At 50.6% G+C, this 15,227-nt stretch overlaps 1 protein-coding gene across 19 annotated transcripts; it reads left to right on the top strand.

Moving 5' to 3' along the window:
* The first annotated feature begins 2,569 nt into the window (after positions 1-2,569).
* On the top strand, positions 2,570-15,098 carry Bag6 (BAG cochaperone 6). Of its 19 annotated transcripts, none has more exons than XM_021185880.3 (26): positions 2,570-2,837; positions 3,484-3,604; positions 6,086-6,203; positions 6,302-6,498; positions 6,739-6,792; positions 6,951-7,025; positions 7,941-8,197; positions 8,541-8,670; positions 9,187-9,384; positions 9,589-9,841; positions 10,062-10,139; positions 10,253-10,360; positions 10,482-10,594; positions 10,678-10,765; positions 11,104-11,465; positions 11,937-12,228; positions 12,387-12,556; positions 12,734-12,787; positions 12,916-13,018; positions 13,108-13,232; positions 13,381-13,527; positions 13,637-13,696; positions 13,801-13,944; positions 14,021-14,128; positions 14,546-14,692; positions 14,932-15,098. In XM_021185880.3, exons 2-26 carry the CDS (start codon positions 3,497-3,499, stop codon positions 15,025-15,027), a joined length of 3,585 nt encoding a protein of 1,194 aa, XP_021041539.1. In that variant the 5' UTR covers positions 2,570-2,837; positions 3,484-3,496; the 3' UTR covers positions 15,028-15,098. The 19 variants fall into 19 exon arrangements, with proteins under 19 accessions (XP_021041539.1, XP_021041534.1, XP_021041533.1 ...); XM_021185875.2 differs by lacking the exon at positions 2,570-2,837 and adding an exon at positions 2,845-2,994 and having other exon boundaries at positions 10,681-10,765; XM_021185874.2 differs by lacking the exon at positions 2,570-2,837 and adding an exon at positions 2,845-2,994.
* Positions 15,099-15,227: the final 129 nt, after the last annotated feature.

Genomic DNA, 15,227 nt, shown 5'->3' with positions numbered 1-15,227 from the left:
CAGCTTGTATTTCTCCTGTGAGCGTATAGTAGGGGAACTGATAAGAACACATGAAGGAAAAGCTCACTGACAAATGGGCTCACGTTTATTCAGATTTTGGTGGTAGCAAAGACATTCTATTAGACACAAGTGTAACACTAGTATTAAGAATGGGTCTCCAGCACTCGGGAGGCAGAGGCAGGCGGATTTCTGAGTTCGAGGCTAGCCTGGTCTACAAAGTGAGTTCCAGGACAGCCAGGGCTATACAGAGAAACCCTGTCTCGAAAAACCAAAAAAAAAAAAAAAAAAAAAAAAAAAAAGAATGGGTCTGCTGGGTGTGGTGGCACATGCCTTTAATCCCAGCACTCGGGAGGCAGAGACAGGCAGATTTTTCTGAGTTCGAGGCCAGCCTGGTCTACAAAGTGAGTTCCAGGACAGCCAGAGAGCTATACAGAAAAACCCTGTCTCAAAAAACCAAAAAAAAAAAAAACCAAGAGTGGGTCTAACCCCTGACTTGACTGTTAGTTATGCATACCAAGCAGACTCAGAGGTAAAAACGATCCAGCCTCCTGGGGCAATTGTACTAATTTCTATCTCTGTTTTCCCCATCTCTGGAATGGGCAACCCATTAGTCTCAGGATTAAATGGGACCATGCATACATCAAGTCTGAAGGAAATATCCATTATCATCAGTTACTGCAAAGCACCCACGGCAATTGCTGGTAGTGATTTTTAAAGATTTATTAACTTATTTTATTCATGAGTACACTGCTGCTGTGCTTCAGACACACCAGAAGAGGGCATTAGATCCCATTACAGATGGTTGTGAGCCACTATATGGTTGCTGGGAATTGAACTCAGGACTTCTCTCTAGCCCATGAAATTTTTATTTATTTATTTATTTATTTATTTAGGTTTTTTTGAGACAGAGTTTCTCTGTGTAGCCCTGGCTGTCCTGGCACTCACTCTGTAGACTAGGCTGGCCTAGAACTCAGAAATCCGCCTGCCTCTGCCTCCCACGTGCTGGGATTAAAGGCGTGTGCCACCACCGCCCGGCAGAAATTTTTATAATAAAATACTAAATGTGGGTCTGGGGAAGTGGCTCAGCAGTGAGGGTGCTTGGCAGATGGCAACCCAAGCCGAAGGACCTGACTTTGATCCCCTGGTCCCCACACAGTGAGAGGACACTACATTTCCCTCGATCTCCACATTTGCACTGTGCTGTTGCAGACGCAGGCCATGCACCCCTCCCCCACCCTTGAAAAGTATTTTTTAAAAAATATTTAACTTCTTTTATCCCAGCATCTGGGATGCAGAGGGAGGTGGGTTTCTGTGAGTTACAGGACATCCAGACCTACATAGTGAAATCCTATCTCGGAGGGAAAAAAAATTCAAAATGTAAATATATTCTGTTAAGAGTGACAAACGACCCTGCACTGGGTGGTGGTGTGGGGAACATTGTCCTTATGAGTTCCAGGCAATTCAGGGTAACAGTGTGACAGCATGTAAAAGGCTCATCATACAATGCTTACTGAAAGTCTCATCAGTACTGGCATCTAAGAATAAGTAGGGAAGAATGCAGAGAGAGAAACTTAACCGTTCAACTCCCTTGGAGGTGGGCCTTTCAATCCCCTTTCTTTTTCTCTTTTTTTGTTTTGTTTGTTTTTGTTTTTTCGAGACAGGGTTTCTCTGTGTAGCCCTGGCTGTCCTGGAACTTACTTTGTAGACCAGGCTGGCCTTGAACTCAGAAATCCGCCTGCCTCTGCCTCCCAAGTGCTGGGATTAAAGGCACGCCACCACGCCCGGTTTTTCTTTTCTTTTTAAAAAGATTTATTTATTTTATGTATGTGAGTACACTGTCGCTGTCTTCAGACACACCAGAAGAGGGCGTCAGATCTCATTACGGATGGTTGTGAGCCACCTTGTAGTTGCTGGGAATTGAACTCAGGATCTTTGGAAGAGCAGACAGTGCTCTTAACTTCCCTCTGAGCCATCTCTCCAGTCCCTCGGTTCCCCTTTCTTAAAGTCTTGTCCTTTAATCTGATCCGCAAGGCACCCGTTCTCTTTTCTTTCTTTTTTCTACAAAGCTCTTAAAAAGCAGTAGAAATGTCTCAAAACCAAAAAATGCAATAGAATTTTTTTTTATCCTTAAACATGGCACTCCCTCGGAGATCTCAATAAATAGGATGCTCAAAGTCTGCAAATGGCTCAACCGGCCTAATCCCGCCAGGAACTAGAGTCGGGCACAAGCAAACACAGCCCGCGGAACGCCAGCAGCCGTCCACGAAAAAGAGTGGCTTCCGGAAGAACAGAAATGATGGGAGGACCAGAGGTCTTGAAGAGTTTTAGGTAGTTAGAATTGTGCCTGTAAACGTCTCTGACCATCAAGATGGGACGTTGATTAACGAGGTGCAATCCACACAAGTCTCACAATTTTTCTCGAGGAAATTGCAGCATCTCACCCAGTCATTTTTCTTCAGGCGTTTCCAGTAGCCACCCCGGTCCGGTTGCGCTCTGGCGCGCGCAGGGAAGAAACGCACATAGCCGGTGGGGGGCGGGGAAGTACTTAGAGTTTGCGCACGCGTGGCGCCGCTCACGCAGGCGCAGTGCGGTCCCCCGGGCGACGACGGCGGCGGCGGCTCCTCCGGGTGGTCGGCTCCCTCCCATCTCGGCCGGCCCGGGCCCGTCTCGCCCCCCAGAAACTCACTGTTCGGGGCTGTGGACTTTCTCATCGTGCCCCACGAAAGTAAATCGGGGGAGACTGGGGGAGCCGGAAGTACCGCCTCGAGATCCCCCAAATACGATCGGGGAAACGGAAGTGGCCCTTGGTGCCAGGTTGGGGGAGACCGGAAGTGACGGTACTGTGGGGACGTCGGGGGCGGAGCCACAGGGTGGTGGGCTGTGTATGTGTGTTTGTATGTGTTTGGTCGCGTGTTTGTTAAGTCGTGTTGCTGGAATACCGAGGAAAGACGGAGGCGGAAGGCGGGGGCGGTCAGCGAGCCCGTCCAGCCTCCCGTGAGTGTCCGCGGTCTTGGGTCGGTGGTGATTTAGGCGGGTTCGATTGTGGTGCTGCGCGTGCGCGAAGCCACTTTTCTCTGCCGAGTCTAGCGCGACCCTCCCCCCACCCCTCGCGTTGTCCTAGGATTTCCCGATCTCTCGGGCGCTTGCTCGGTCGCGACCGGTGATGACACTGGCTTCTGGTCGGTCTCGTGCTTGCTTCCCTGATTCCTAGCCCAACTGGCTCTCCCTATTGTGATTGGCATGGTGGAGCCCCTCCCACCTCTCGTCCTTCATCTCCCTATGCCGTCGATCTCCTACCCTTTGTGTTTCTGTTCCTGTGCCCCCGAATCAAAAAGGGGGGATGAGGAGGATGATGAATATATCTGCTTGTGTATGAGAAACTTTGAAGGGATTGGGGCGGAGATTGGGTCCAGAGAGGCTTCCGGGTGTATAAAATACAGTGCGACCGACAGCGAACCCACCCCCCCTCCCGTTCTTCTTTAGAGAGCTGTCGGCCATGGAGCCGAGTGATAGTGCCAGTACCGCTATGGAGGAGCCTGACAGCCTGGAGGTACTGGTGAAGACCCTGGACTCTCAGACTCGGACTTTTATTGTGGGGGCCCAGGTGAGACACCAGTACTTTGTAGAAGGATGCGCCTGATTTTCTTGTCATTGACTCTTTTGTCCCTTACTGGATAGGACATCTGATGTTCCTATTGAGTGAGGGGATGTGGTTACTGTTGAGTGAGGCCGATTTGGAGCCTGTCTTCACCTTGACAGAACTCAGTGAAGAGGAAAGTAGAGAGGAGCAGATCTGTTCTGGGCAGATCCCAGCCCAAAGGGACAGACATGGCTCTGGCCTTTGGGACCAGACACAACACAGGGGGCACCTTGGACAAGTATGGTGTGTCACAGGGACCTCAGACAAGTTTGGTATGGGTGTTCTTTTTTAAACAGATTGTTCACAGCTTGGTACTATTTTTATAAGATCAAGGAAACCTGCTTTCATCCACTGTGAAGTAGACTTGCCAATAGCTGAGGCATGGTTTGAGCCTCCTGACCTTAGTGCACTGTGGCCACTGCATAATTCTTTGAGACACCACCATGAGCAGGTCATTTTCGTGGTTTTCTAAAGCAGATATTTAAAAAGCCACATAGACTTTTGTTTGTAGGTACCTGTGATAGTTAATTTGGCCCTACCAAGAATTACTTACTTGTCTTTCCGGGAGGTGGGTACAGCATCTCCTATAGCCCAGGCTGACTATCCAGGAGGTGGGCACAGGATAGCCCAGGCTGACTTTCTGGGAGGTGAGAACAGGATCTCCTATAGTCCAGGCTGACTTGCCAGGAGGTGGGCACAGGATCTCCTATAGCCCAGGCTGACTTTGGCCTCTGACCATTGTGCCTTCGTCGTCTATGTGCTAGGATTATATGCACTATAACAGAGGATTATAGGGTTGTAGATGTACCACATCTGACTTGGTTTGGTCCTTTTTTTCTTACATAGTGAAATGTCTTAGAACTGATGGTCTTGTGCTCATGATCCTCCTGTCTCTGCTTTCCAAGCTTGGGGTTTCAGTTGTATGCCATTGCTATTTTTGGTTTGTTTGTTCTTTTTTTCCACCTTCCCTTATATTTGTTTATTCATTTATTTATTTATTGCATGTATGTGGTTCTGATGGGCACTGAACCTTGGACTGCTCTAGCACAGAGCACTTACTACTGAACCGTATATTGTGTGTTCCTTTCTGACCTTTGTTAGCTATCTTTCCAGACCCTGGCTCCCAACCCCGTATTACTTACCATGGTGGTGATGGTTGTTTTGGGTTGTGTGTATTGTCGATTTCTTTTAGAAGATTGTATTTGTTTTTATTTTATATGTGAGTGCTTTCTCTGGAAATACATATGTGCACCTTGTGTGCACTTGGTGCCTGAGAAGGTCACATTCTGCAACCTGTGGCCTTTTCCTCATGTGGAAGTTAGGAAAACATAGCCCCTACTTTGTTACAGATGGTTGCTAACTATTATGTGGGTGCTAGGAATTGATGTCTGGTACTGTGTGAAAGCAACACTGAGCCATCTCTCCAGCCCCTCATTTTGTGTGGGTTTTTGTTTTTGTTTCGATCATTTTGTGTGTGTGGTTTTTTTGTTTTTTTGGTTTTCTTGTTATTGTTTTTTCGAGACAGGGTTTCTCTGTATAGCCCTGGCTGTCCTGGAACTCACTTTGTAGATCAGGCTGGCCTCGAACTCAGAAATCCGCCTGCCTCTTGCCTCCCAAGTGCTGGGATTAAAGGCGTATGTCACCACGCCCTGCTTCATTTTGTGTTCTAAGTCAGGGTTTCACTTTGCAGTCATGGCTGTCCTGGTAGTCAGATCCACCTAGCTTAGCTCTGCATCCTTGAGATTAGTGGCTGTGCCAGTGCCTCTCTATCTGCATTCAGCTTTGAGATTATGGCCATGAATACTTGCTATTGTTTTAGTTTAGAAAAGGATCACTAGTATTTCTACATACTAGATAGCAAAGAAGGAGAAAGGGAGAGCTATTTGGCTTCTTTCTTACAGTTTTATTTATTTACTGTTGTTGTGATTTGGATTTTTTTTTTAATTTAATTTAATCTCTGTACATTGGTCTATTTTAGAATTCACTACGTAAATCAGGCAGGCCTCAAACTCACAAGAGATCCACCTGCTTCTGCCTCTCAAATGCTGGAGGCATACACCACCACATCCCACTTATTTTTAATTATGTATTGGTATGTGCCTCTGCCTCTGGGTACAAACGCTCATAGAAACCAGAGACACTGAGTCTCCTAAAGCTGTGTTTACCAGTAGTTGTGAGCTGCTGCCCAATGTGGATGTTGGAAATTGAACTGAGGTCCTCTGCAAGACCAATATGAGCTCTTAACCACCGAGCCATTTCTCCAGCCTCACTCTTTAATTAATTAATTAATTTATTTATTTATTTTTGGACATAATAAATATCGGCTTGTTGATATAGTTGGCTAGTGAGACTGTCTGATTTTGATGTTGGCATCTGAAGTCAGGTGTCCCTCCCTCTTCATTCTTTCTCTCACTTTCTGATATCAGTGCATGGCTCTCCTTTCAGATGAATGTAAAGGAGTTTAAGGAACACATAGCTGCCTCTGTCAGCATCCCTTCCGAGAAGCAGCGGCTCATCTACCAGGGCCGGGTCCTACAAGACGATAAGAAGCTCCAGGAGTACAGTAAGGGGCTCGGGGCTGCTGAGCTTAAGGCTGCTGGCTGGAGGGAGGCATCCGTTTTATGGACTTAAAAGGTTTGCTGTGTATCTCTCTTTCTGCAGACGTTGGGGGAAAGGTTATTCACCTGGTGGAACGGGCTCCTCCTCAGACTCAGCTTCCTTCTGGAGCATCTTCTGGGACAGGCTCTGCCTCATCAACTCATGGTGGGACACCTCTGCCTGGCACTCGGGGCCCTGGGGCTTCTGTTCATGACCGGAATGCCAACAGCTATGTCATGGTTGGAACCTTCAATCTTCCTGTGAGCCTGTGTTTCTTACGTGGGAGGGTTTTGTTGGGAAGAGTAGCTTTGGTTATGGCAGCTGCAGGGAGCTTGGAAGATAAGTGTCTTGAAAGATTGCATTTGGCTTGGAAAGCACTCTGATTGGTACTGGCCTCAGTTTTTGAAGAAAGGAGGGTAGGGGCTCTAGGAAGGAATTGGTAGTGTGAAGGTTTTAGTATGTGGCTTCTCCCAGAGCAACTTCCCTTGCCCTTTCCCCAGAGTGACGGCTCTGCTGTGGATGTTCACATCAACATGGAACAGGCCCCAATTCAGGTATTGAGGGGCCTGGGAGGGTCAGGGAAGGGGATCTGGGAGAAGGAGGCCATGAGGTGGGGGAGGACCTGGCTGAGGAGATGCCTGGGAACTGGTTTAGTATGTTGTAGAGCTCATGAATTTCTCTCAGACCTGCTGTGAACATCCTTGTCTTATAGAGTGAGCCCCGGGTCCGGCTGGTGATGGCTCAGCACATGATTAGGGATATACAGACCTTACTGTCCCGGATGGAGGTGAGTGGGCAAGTCTGGTAGGCTAGAGTTGATTTTGTGTTCTTCCTGGCAAGGTTCACATGGGCTGCGGGAGGCTGCCTCCCTAGTCTGGGGTTTCCTCTGTAGTTCTCTTAGGCAGAGATAGTGTCTTTGTGAGGCTGTGTCACTACTGCCAGTCTGCATGCTTCAGCTTCTCAAGTGAGACTCACAGGCCTGTGCCACTGCTGTGTGCGGCTGCCAAGCCTTCCGACCCCTGCTGTGTGAAGAGTTCATGTCAGACTTGCCAGATGATGCCATAGACATCCTTCCCTTAAAGAAGTAGCCATTACCACCCCCCTTCTTTTACTCACACTGTCTTGGGCTGCCCTTGAACTGAGAGTACCTTCTAGCTCCTCTTCTCAAAGTGCTCTGAGTATAGGTTTGAGAGAACATGCATGGCTGCATGCTGCAGTTTTTAAGTTTCCTTCCTTTTTTTGCTTTTTGTTTGTTTGTTGGTTGGTTGGTTTGGTTTTGAAACAGGGTTTCTCTTTGCAGCCCTGGCTGTCCGGGAACTCACTCTGTAGATGAGGCTGCCCTTGACCACACAAAGATTTGCTTGCCTCTGCCTCCTGAGTGCTGGGAATAAAGTTGTGTGCCACCTCCACCAGGCACTTCTTAACTATCTTAACTGTCTTGTTCAGTTTAGGGGTAGCTAATTGTGTTCAGTTTAGGGGTATCCTACCTTTGTCAGTGTGTTATAGTTGCAGCCTGGGACCATTTCCTCTCTTTGTGGAAATGAGAGCTTTTCCTCTCTGTAAACACTGTAGATACTGTGGTCACGGGAATGCATAGCCCTGCTTTTGGGGGCGCCATCTCCACTCTTGTTTGGTCTGCAGAAACCTCAACAGCAGTAATATTTTTCTGCCTTTGGTGTCCTGACTCTTCTTCCGCCCTCAGTGTCGAGGGGGAACCCAAGCACAGGCCAGTCAGCCACCCCCACAGACACCGCAGAATGTGGCCTCAGAGACGGTAGCCTTGAACTCACAGACATCAGAACCAGTCGAAAGTGAAGCTCCTCCTCGAGAGCCCATGGAGTCAGAAGAAATGGAGGAACGTCCCCCAACCCAGACTCCAGAGCTTGCGCCCTCAGGCCCAGCTCCAGCAGGCCCAGCTCCCACAGGCCCTGCTCCTGCGCCAGAGACAAATGCACCCAAGTGAGAGATGCAGGAAACCTTTGGGGACTTGGACTGGGAAGGCTGTGAGGAGAGGGAAGTGGTTGCTAGGGGTGGGTCTTTCAGTCGTAGTATAGCAGGGTCAGAGGTCAGCTCATGTAGATAGAGGTTGGTAGGCCTGGCAGCCTTGCAGAAGGCAGGATGATCTTGGATGCCCCTGGAGCCGTGGTTTGCAGAGGCCTTGTCTGGGTTTTGCTCCTTTGCCTCCTTTGCACAGCACAGCCAGGGGTGGAGCACTTTGCCTTCTCCTCTTGGCTGAGAGAGTTCCTGGGGAATGGTAGGGCTCTGAGGACAGCCCTCACTCACTGCCCTGCTGTGTCCACAGCCACCCTTCCCCTGCAGAGCACGTGGAGGTGCTCCAGGAGCTTCAGCGCTTGCAGCGCCGACTTCAGCCTTTCCTACAGCGCTACTGTGAGGTCCTGGGTGCTGCTGCCACTACAGACTACAACAACAACGTGAGCCTTTCAATGGCCTTCCCTTTCTGGTACCTCAGAGCAACAGGTTGAGACACACATAGTCCTTCACTGTCCTCAGGATTAGCACAGAATCCTCAGTAGGAGAGCATCCTGTTATGGGGGTGGTGGCCAGTACTATGTGGGAAGGGCTCAGTCAGTATGTCCTGACTGTCCCATTGTTTAGGGAACGTACAGAATAAAAAGAATTTCAGGTGGTTGCTTAATATTTGCCATGTTTTATAGAAAATTCCATATGTGTATTGGATAGAATTTATTTGAGTTTTGCTTTTTTTTTTTTTTTTGGACACTTTGGTTCATGCAGAAGCTTCCAGAAACAGGGCATGGCATAGTTTCAGAGGCAGTCATCCCTGTTTTTGTTCTTTTTTCTTTTTTTTTCCTTTTTCTTTTATTTATTTTTAATTCATTTTTTACACTCCATATTCCACTCCCCTCCCCCCCATCCACCCCCATCCCTGTTCTTAATTTCATGCTATTCTGGGTTTGTCCTGGGTACAGCATGAGGGCCGTGAGGAGGACCAGAGGTTGATCAACTTGGTTGGGGAGAGCCTGCGGCTACTGGGCAACACTTTTGTGGCATTGTCTGATCTGCGCTGCAATCTAGCCTGTGCACCCCCACGGCACCTGCACGTGGTTCGGCCTATGTCTCACTACACGACTCCCATGGTGCTCCAGCAGGCAGCCATTCCTATTCAGGTGAGTGCGAGGAGCCTGGCTGGCGGGAGAGCAGGGAGCATGGTCCAGGAGGAAGACTCCTGGCTTCTGGGAGGCTGGAAAGCAAGAAGCCTGGGGAGGCTGTGCTGGTGAAGCTATAGTCTTTCGAGGTGACTCTCCTGGCACTCTGGATTAGACTCTTGTGTTTCTCATACCTATCTGTCTGCATGTCCATCTCTCTTCCAGATCAATGTGGGGACTACTGTGACCATGACAGGCAATGGGGCTCGGCCTCCACCAGCTCCTGGTGCGGAGGCAGCAACCCCAGGTTCTGCCCAGGCCACATCCCTGCCTCCCTCTTCCACCACTGTTGATTCATCAACTGAAGGAGCTCCCCCACCAGGGCCAGCACCGCCACCAGCCACCAGCCACCCACGGGTCATCCGGATTTCCCACCAGAGTGTGGAGCCCGTGGTCATGATGCACATGAACATTCAAGGTGAGTTAGGACAATTACTGGTAGAAGAGAGCCGTGGGAGCAGGGAGGGAAGGCCAGTGCTATGTGGGAAGGGCTCAAGGGAGGTGCTTTGGCCTTGGATTTGTGTGAAGGGAACCCAGCCTTCCTGTTGCCATGGGGACAGGGCAGGGTTTTGAAGGCATGATGGGTGGATGGCTTTGGCCCCACATTCTGACAGTTTTCTGTCTGTCTGCTTGCTCAGATTCTGGAGCACAGCCTGGTGGTGTGCCGAGTGCTCCCACTGGTCCACTGGGACCTCCTGGTCATGGACAGACCCTGGGTAAGAATAAGATGATCAGTGTAGGCTGAGAGCTCTGGGTAGAAAAAGGGGTAGGGCTGAGTGGGTGGGCTGAAGGGGTCCAGGTTCAAGGTTACATCAGACCCACCCCCCAGGCTCCACCCTCATCCAGCTGCCCTCCCTGCCCCCTGAGTTCATGCACGCCGTCGCCCACCAGATCACTCATCAGGCCATGGTGGCAGCTGTTGCCTCCGCGGCCGCAGGTAATGACCTGGAAGGGGAGGACTGGGCGGTGGGGCGTAGTTCATGGTGGTGGGCATTGTCTGCTGGCAGGCAAGGACTGAACCCTCAGCTCTCTTTGATGTCTCTTTTTGCTACACACAGGACAGCAGGTGCCCGGCTTCCCAACAGCACCAACTCGGGTGGTGATTGCCCGGCCCACTCCTCCACAGGCTCGGCCTTCCCATCCTGGGGGACCTCCAGTCTCTGGAGCTCTGGTGAGCAAGGGTTGGGGGAAGTACCAGTGGGGAAATCATGGTGGATTGTTGGAAGGACAAGACTGAATCCTCCTGTTCCCTAGCAGGGCGCTGGGCTGGGTACAAACACTTCATTGGCCCAGATGGTGAGCGGCCTTGTGGGGCAACTTCTTATGCAGCCGGTTCTTGTGGGTGAGTCCTGTTCTCTCCTAGCTCAAACTTTAGACATTTCCAGCTGCCACTGGGTATGACAGTGCCTGGGAGGCTGGGACTGGAGGATAACAGTTCAAGGACATCGTGGACTCTAGACTTAACTTGTAAGTTAGCCTGAGCTAATGAGATTGATTTGGGGGCCAATGAGCGTCATGCAGCAGTGCCTGATGACCTTCCCTGTCCTGCTCGCTGGTTACACCTAGCCCCTGTGGAGTGGACACACTTAGTTTTTGTTTTCCTGCTGGAAAGATGAGATGGGAATGAGGCAGCTAGAATATGGCTCTTGTTCACATTGTACTCTCCTTGGTTCCTGACAGCTCAGGGGACTCCAGGAATGGCTCAGGCTCAGGCTCAAGCCCAAGCCCAGGCTCAGGCTCAGGCCCAGGCTCAGGCCCAGGCCCCAGCTCCGGCTCCAACTCCAGCTCCAGCTCCTGCCACTGCTTCAGCTAGTGCTGGCACTACCAACACAGCTACCACAGCTGGCCCTGCTCCTGGGGGTCCTGCCCAGCCTCCACCTCCTCAGCCCTCTGCGGCTGATCTTCAGTTCTCTCAGCTCCTGGGAAATCTGCTGGGGCCTGCAGGGCCAGGAGCTGGGGGGCCAGGCATGGCTTCTCCCACCATCACTGTGGCAATGCCTGGTGTCCCTGCTTTTCTCCAGGGCATGACTGATTTTTTGCAGGTGAGTGGCCGGCTGTACTGCCCTTTTTACCCCCAGGCTCATAGAGCAATGGTATTCTGTTGTGGTTCTCTAGCTGCTGAGTGACAGCTCTGGTGTGGCTTATCCATTCAGTGTCCTAAGATGCTGACGTCAGAGCTGGTTCTTGTTCTCGCAGAGGACCTGGGATTGATTCTTAGCACCCACATGGTGGCTCACAGCCATCTGGAACTCCAGTTCCAGGGAATTCAACACCCTCTTCTGGTCTCCATGGGAAATAGATACACATATTTCTCAGACATACAGGAAGGCAGAATGCCCGTACATAATAAAAACAGTGATAAAATAGGTTTGTTTGTTTTGTTTTGTTTTGTTTTTAAAGTCAAGATCAGAATCTAGCTCTCTCACCTCTTACAGGCCTTGTTGTGTCAGCAGTGCAATTTTATATTCTTGACCTTGTGGTCTTTATCTTCTATTCTTAATTTCTTCTTCTAGGCATCACAGACGGCCCCTCCACCCCCTCCACCTCCTCCACCCCCACCCCCTGCCCCAGAGCAGCAGACCACACCCCCACCAGGGTCCCCTTCTGGTGGAACAGCAAGTCCTGGAGGTTTAGGTCCTGAGAGCCTGCCACCAGAGTTTTTCACCTCAGTGGTGCAGGGCGTGTTGAGCTCCCTCCTGGGCTCCTTGGGGGCTCGCGCTGGCAGCAGTGAGAGTATTGCTGCCTTCATCCAACGCCTCAGTGGATCCAGCAACATCTTTGAGCCTGGGGCTGATGGCGCCCTTGGTAAGCAAAATGTGGGTGTTACAGTTTGGGGAAATAGCAGCCAGGGGAGGTAGTGGCCCTCCTTTACTAGTAAGATGGGATTAGCTGATGGTCTATGGGGCTAGGCAAGCAAGTGAAGGTAGTCGCTCACTTCCGTCCCTCCCTCCCTTTTTCCCTAGGATTCTTCGGAGCTCTGCTCTCTCTTCTGTGCCAGAATTTCTCCATGGTGGATGTGGTGATGCTTCTCCATGGCCATTTCCAGCCACTGCAGCGGCTCCAGCCACAGCTGCGATCTTTCTTCCACCAGCACTACCTGGGTGGCCAGGAGCCCACGCCTAGCAACATTCGGGTAAGTGAGAGCCCAGATCGCAGAGGTTTTCTTCTTCCCGGCCCTCTTTTTTAATCCTGACTGCCTGCCTGTTAGACAGTGAAAGCTGTGCTTCAGCCCAAGCCCTGGAGTTGTAGGGGGTAGGAGTAAGGTTTTTGAAGGCTGTGGGCAAAACCTGACCTGTGGTGTTTCCTACAGATGGCGACCCACACACTGATCACTGGGCTGGAAGAGTATGTAAGGGAGAGTTTTGTAAGTGTCCTTTGTCTATTTCCTTCCAGTCAGGTCAGGGTTTGGGTTGGGGGTGTGGGGGTGTGTGTCTGCTTCCTCTTCTAGATCTTAAAGTACTGATTCGGAGTTCTTGGCGTGTCTTGTCTCAGTCTTTGGTACAGGTCCAGCCAGGTGTGGATATCATCCGGACAAATTTAGAATTTCTCCAAGAGCAGTTTAACAGCATTGCTGCTCATGTGCTGCACTGTACAGGTCAGGCTGGGGGCCAGCCAATCACAGGTAGTGTGTCCTGTCCACGCAGGACTGCTAGAATCATGTGCTCTCTCACATCCTCCCCGCAGACAGTGGATTTGGAGCCCGGTTGCTGGAGCTGTGCAACCAGGGCCTTTTTGAATGTTTGGCCCTGAACCTCCACTGCTTGGGGGGACAGCAAATGGAGCTTGCTGCTGTCATCAATGGCCGAATTGTAAGTACCACCCAATTCTAGGTCTCCGGCTTTTTTGTTATGTCCTGTGAGTTTTTTCTTTTCCAAACACTCTACCTGTTGCCCTGGATGTAATAGATTGCAAAAGTAGCTTGAGAGTTATATGGTCAATCTGTTTTCTGGCCCTCAGCGCCGCATGTCTCGCGGGGTGAATCCATCCTTGGTGAGCTGGCTGACAACCATGATGGGACTGAGGCTTCAGGTGGTCTTGGAGCACATGCCTGTGGGGCCCGACGCTATCCTCAGATATGTTCGTAGGGTTGGTGATCCTCCTCAGGTAAGCGGTCCAATAGGGGGTGGTGTCAGGATGTAAAGACACTGAAGAGATGGACTGGACTGGCCCCTCCCACCACATCCCCTTTATATTTCTTTGACCAATTTCACAGACACTTCCTGAAGAGCCGATGGAAGTTCAGGGAGCAGAAAGAACTTCCCCTGAACCTCAGGTACTGTTTGAAAAGCCAAATAATATGGAGTAGATGGCTGCGAGAAAAGGGGCTTGGGAGCAAAGAGTTCTGAAGTCTGGACCTTCCTGTTACATGCTTTATAGAGAGAGAATGCTTCCCCAGCCCCTGGAACAACAGCAGAAGAAGCCATGTCCCGAGGCCCACCCCCTGCTCCTGAAGGAGGTTCCCGAGATGAACAAGATGGAGCTTCAGCTGATGCAGAACCCTGGGCAGCTGCAGTCCCCCCTGTAAGTGGCAGGAGGTGACCCAGTGGGTTAAAGAGCTGTAAGTTGTGGGAATTATGGCAAATCCTTTCCTCCCCAGGAATGGGTCCCTATTATCCAGCAGGACATTCAGAGCCAGCGGAAGGTGAAACCTCAGCCGCCCCTGAGTGATGCCTACCTCAGTGGCATGCCTGCCAAGAGACGAAAGGTTGGTCTCTTTGCTGCGGCTGTGTCTCTGTCCAGTACCCTTGTTGAGCTAGAGGCTTTTGCTTGCTAGTTCAGTCTCTTCATCTAGTTAGGAAGCCTGTTTGTGAGTCAGACTTGTTCATGTTTGGTACATTGGTATATGGGCCTTCAACCTTACTGTTTTCTGGCAGTTCTGGTTCCTCAGCTGTGTCACCTCCCAAGTGATTAGGTTTGTAAGGTGGGCTTTGCCTTGAAGAATAGCTAGCTCCAAATCCTAGGTGATTTGACCTGCTGGTGCCTTCTTTGCTGTCAGAACCATGTGCAGGGTGTTCCCTGCCCTATACTAGTATAGACACTGGTTATCTAATGGAAAGGGTGAACTGGGTGGTGGCACTGGGTCTGATATTGATCCCCTTTTCCCTCTCAACCTGTCCCCCAGACAATGCAGGGTGAGGGCCCCCAGCTGCTACTCTCAGAGGCAGTGAGCCGGGCAGCTAAGGCAGCCGGAGCTCGGCCCCTGACAAGCCCCGAGAGCCTGAGCCGGGACCTGGAGGCACCAGAGGTTCAGGAGAGCTACAGGCAGCAGGTGCCCCCACTTTGCAGCAGAATAGGGATGGTCTGTTGGGAGGGGTTGGGCCAGGTTCCTGCTTCCCTTGATGGTCAGGGTTTTCCTTGTGGCATTTGGGAAGGCTTAGCAATCTCATATTGGGCTTGCCAGCATGGCTGGTGGGGAACATATTTCCTAAGGGTTGGTCTTTGTGCTTTCTGGGATCATAGGTCTGAAACCAGGGCTGCTCCTGACCTGCTTGTGTTTTCTCTTTCTAGCTCCGGTCTGATATCCAAAAACGACTGCAGGAAGATCCCAACTACAGCCCCCAGCGCTTCCCTAATGCCCATCGGGCATTTGCTGATGACCCCTAGCTTTCTCACCAGGGGACCACTTCCCCCCTTCCTTCACAGTATTTAAGAAATAAAAGTCGGATTTTCCTGGCTCCTTTGCCTAGTAGTGTCGAGTACCTTTTCTTTACAGGTTTCTTCAAATGTTCCATAGAAACCTAGCTACACACACACATCACATCATACTCCCCTTATGGGGTGTCATCAGTTGAGGCTTAAATAGC

This window comes from Mus caroli, unplaced genomic scaffold, assembly GCF_978045245.1.
Source record: "Mus caroli unplaced genomic scaffold, Mus_caroli_1 scaffold_18, whole genome shotgun sequence".
NCBI classification, from domain to species: Eukaryota; Metazoa; Chordata; class Mammalia; order Rodentia; family Muridae; genus Mus; species Mus caroli.
This window is presented reverse-complemented; position numbering and strand designations above follow the sequence as displayed.

Coding starts and splice junctions, on each gene's coding strand:
- Bag6 (XM_021185874.2), top strand. CDS start 2,885: ATGTGTGTTTGTATGTGTTTGGTCGCGTGTTTGTTAAGTCGTGTTGCT. Junction 11,466..11,936: donor GCATGACTGATTTTTTGCAG/GTGAGTGGCCGG, acceptor TTCTTCTTCTAG/GCATCACAGACGGCCCCTCC. Junction 14,129..14,545: donor TGCCTGCCAAGAGACGAAAG/GTTGGTCTCTTT, acceptor CCTGTCCCCCAG/ACAATGCAGGGTGAGGGCCC.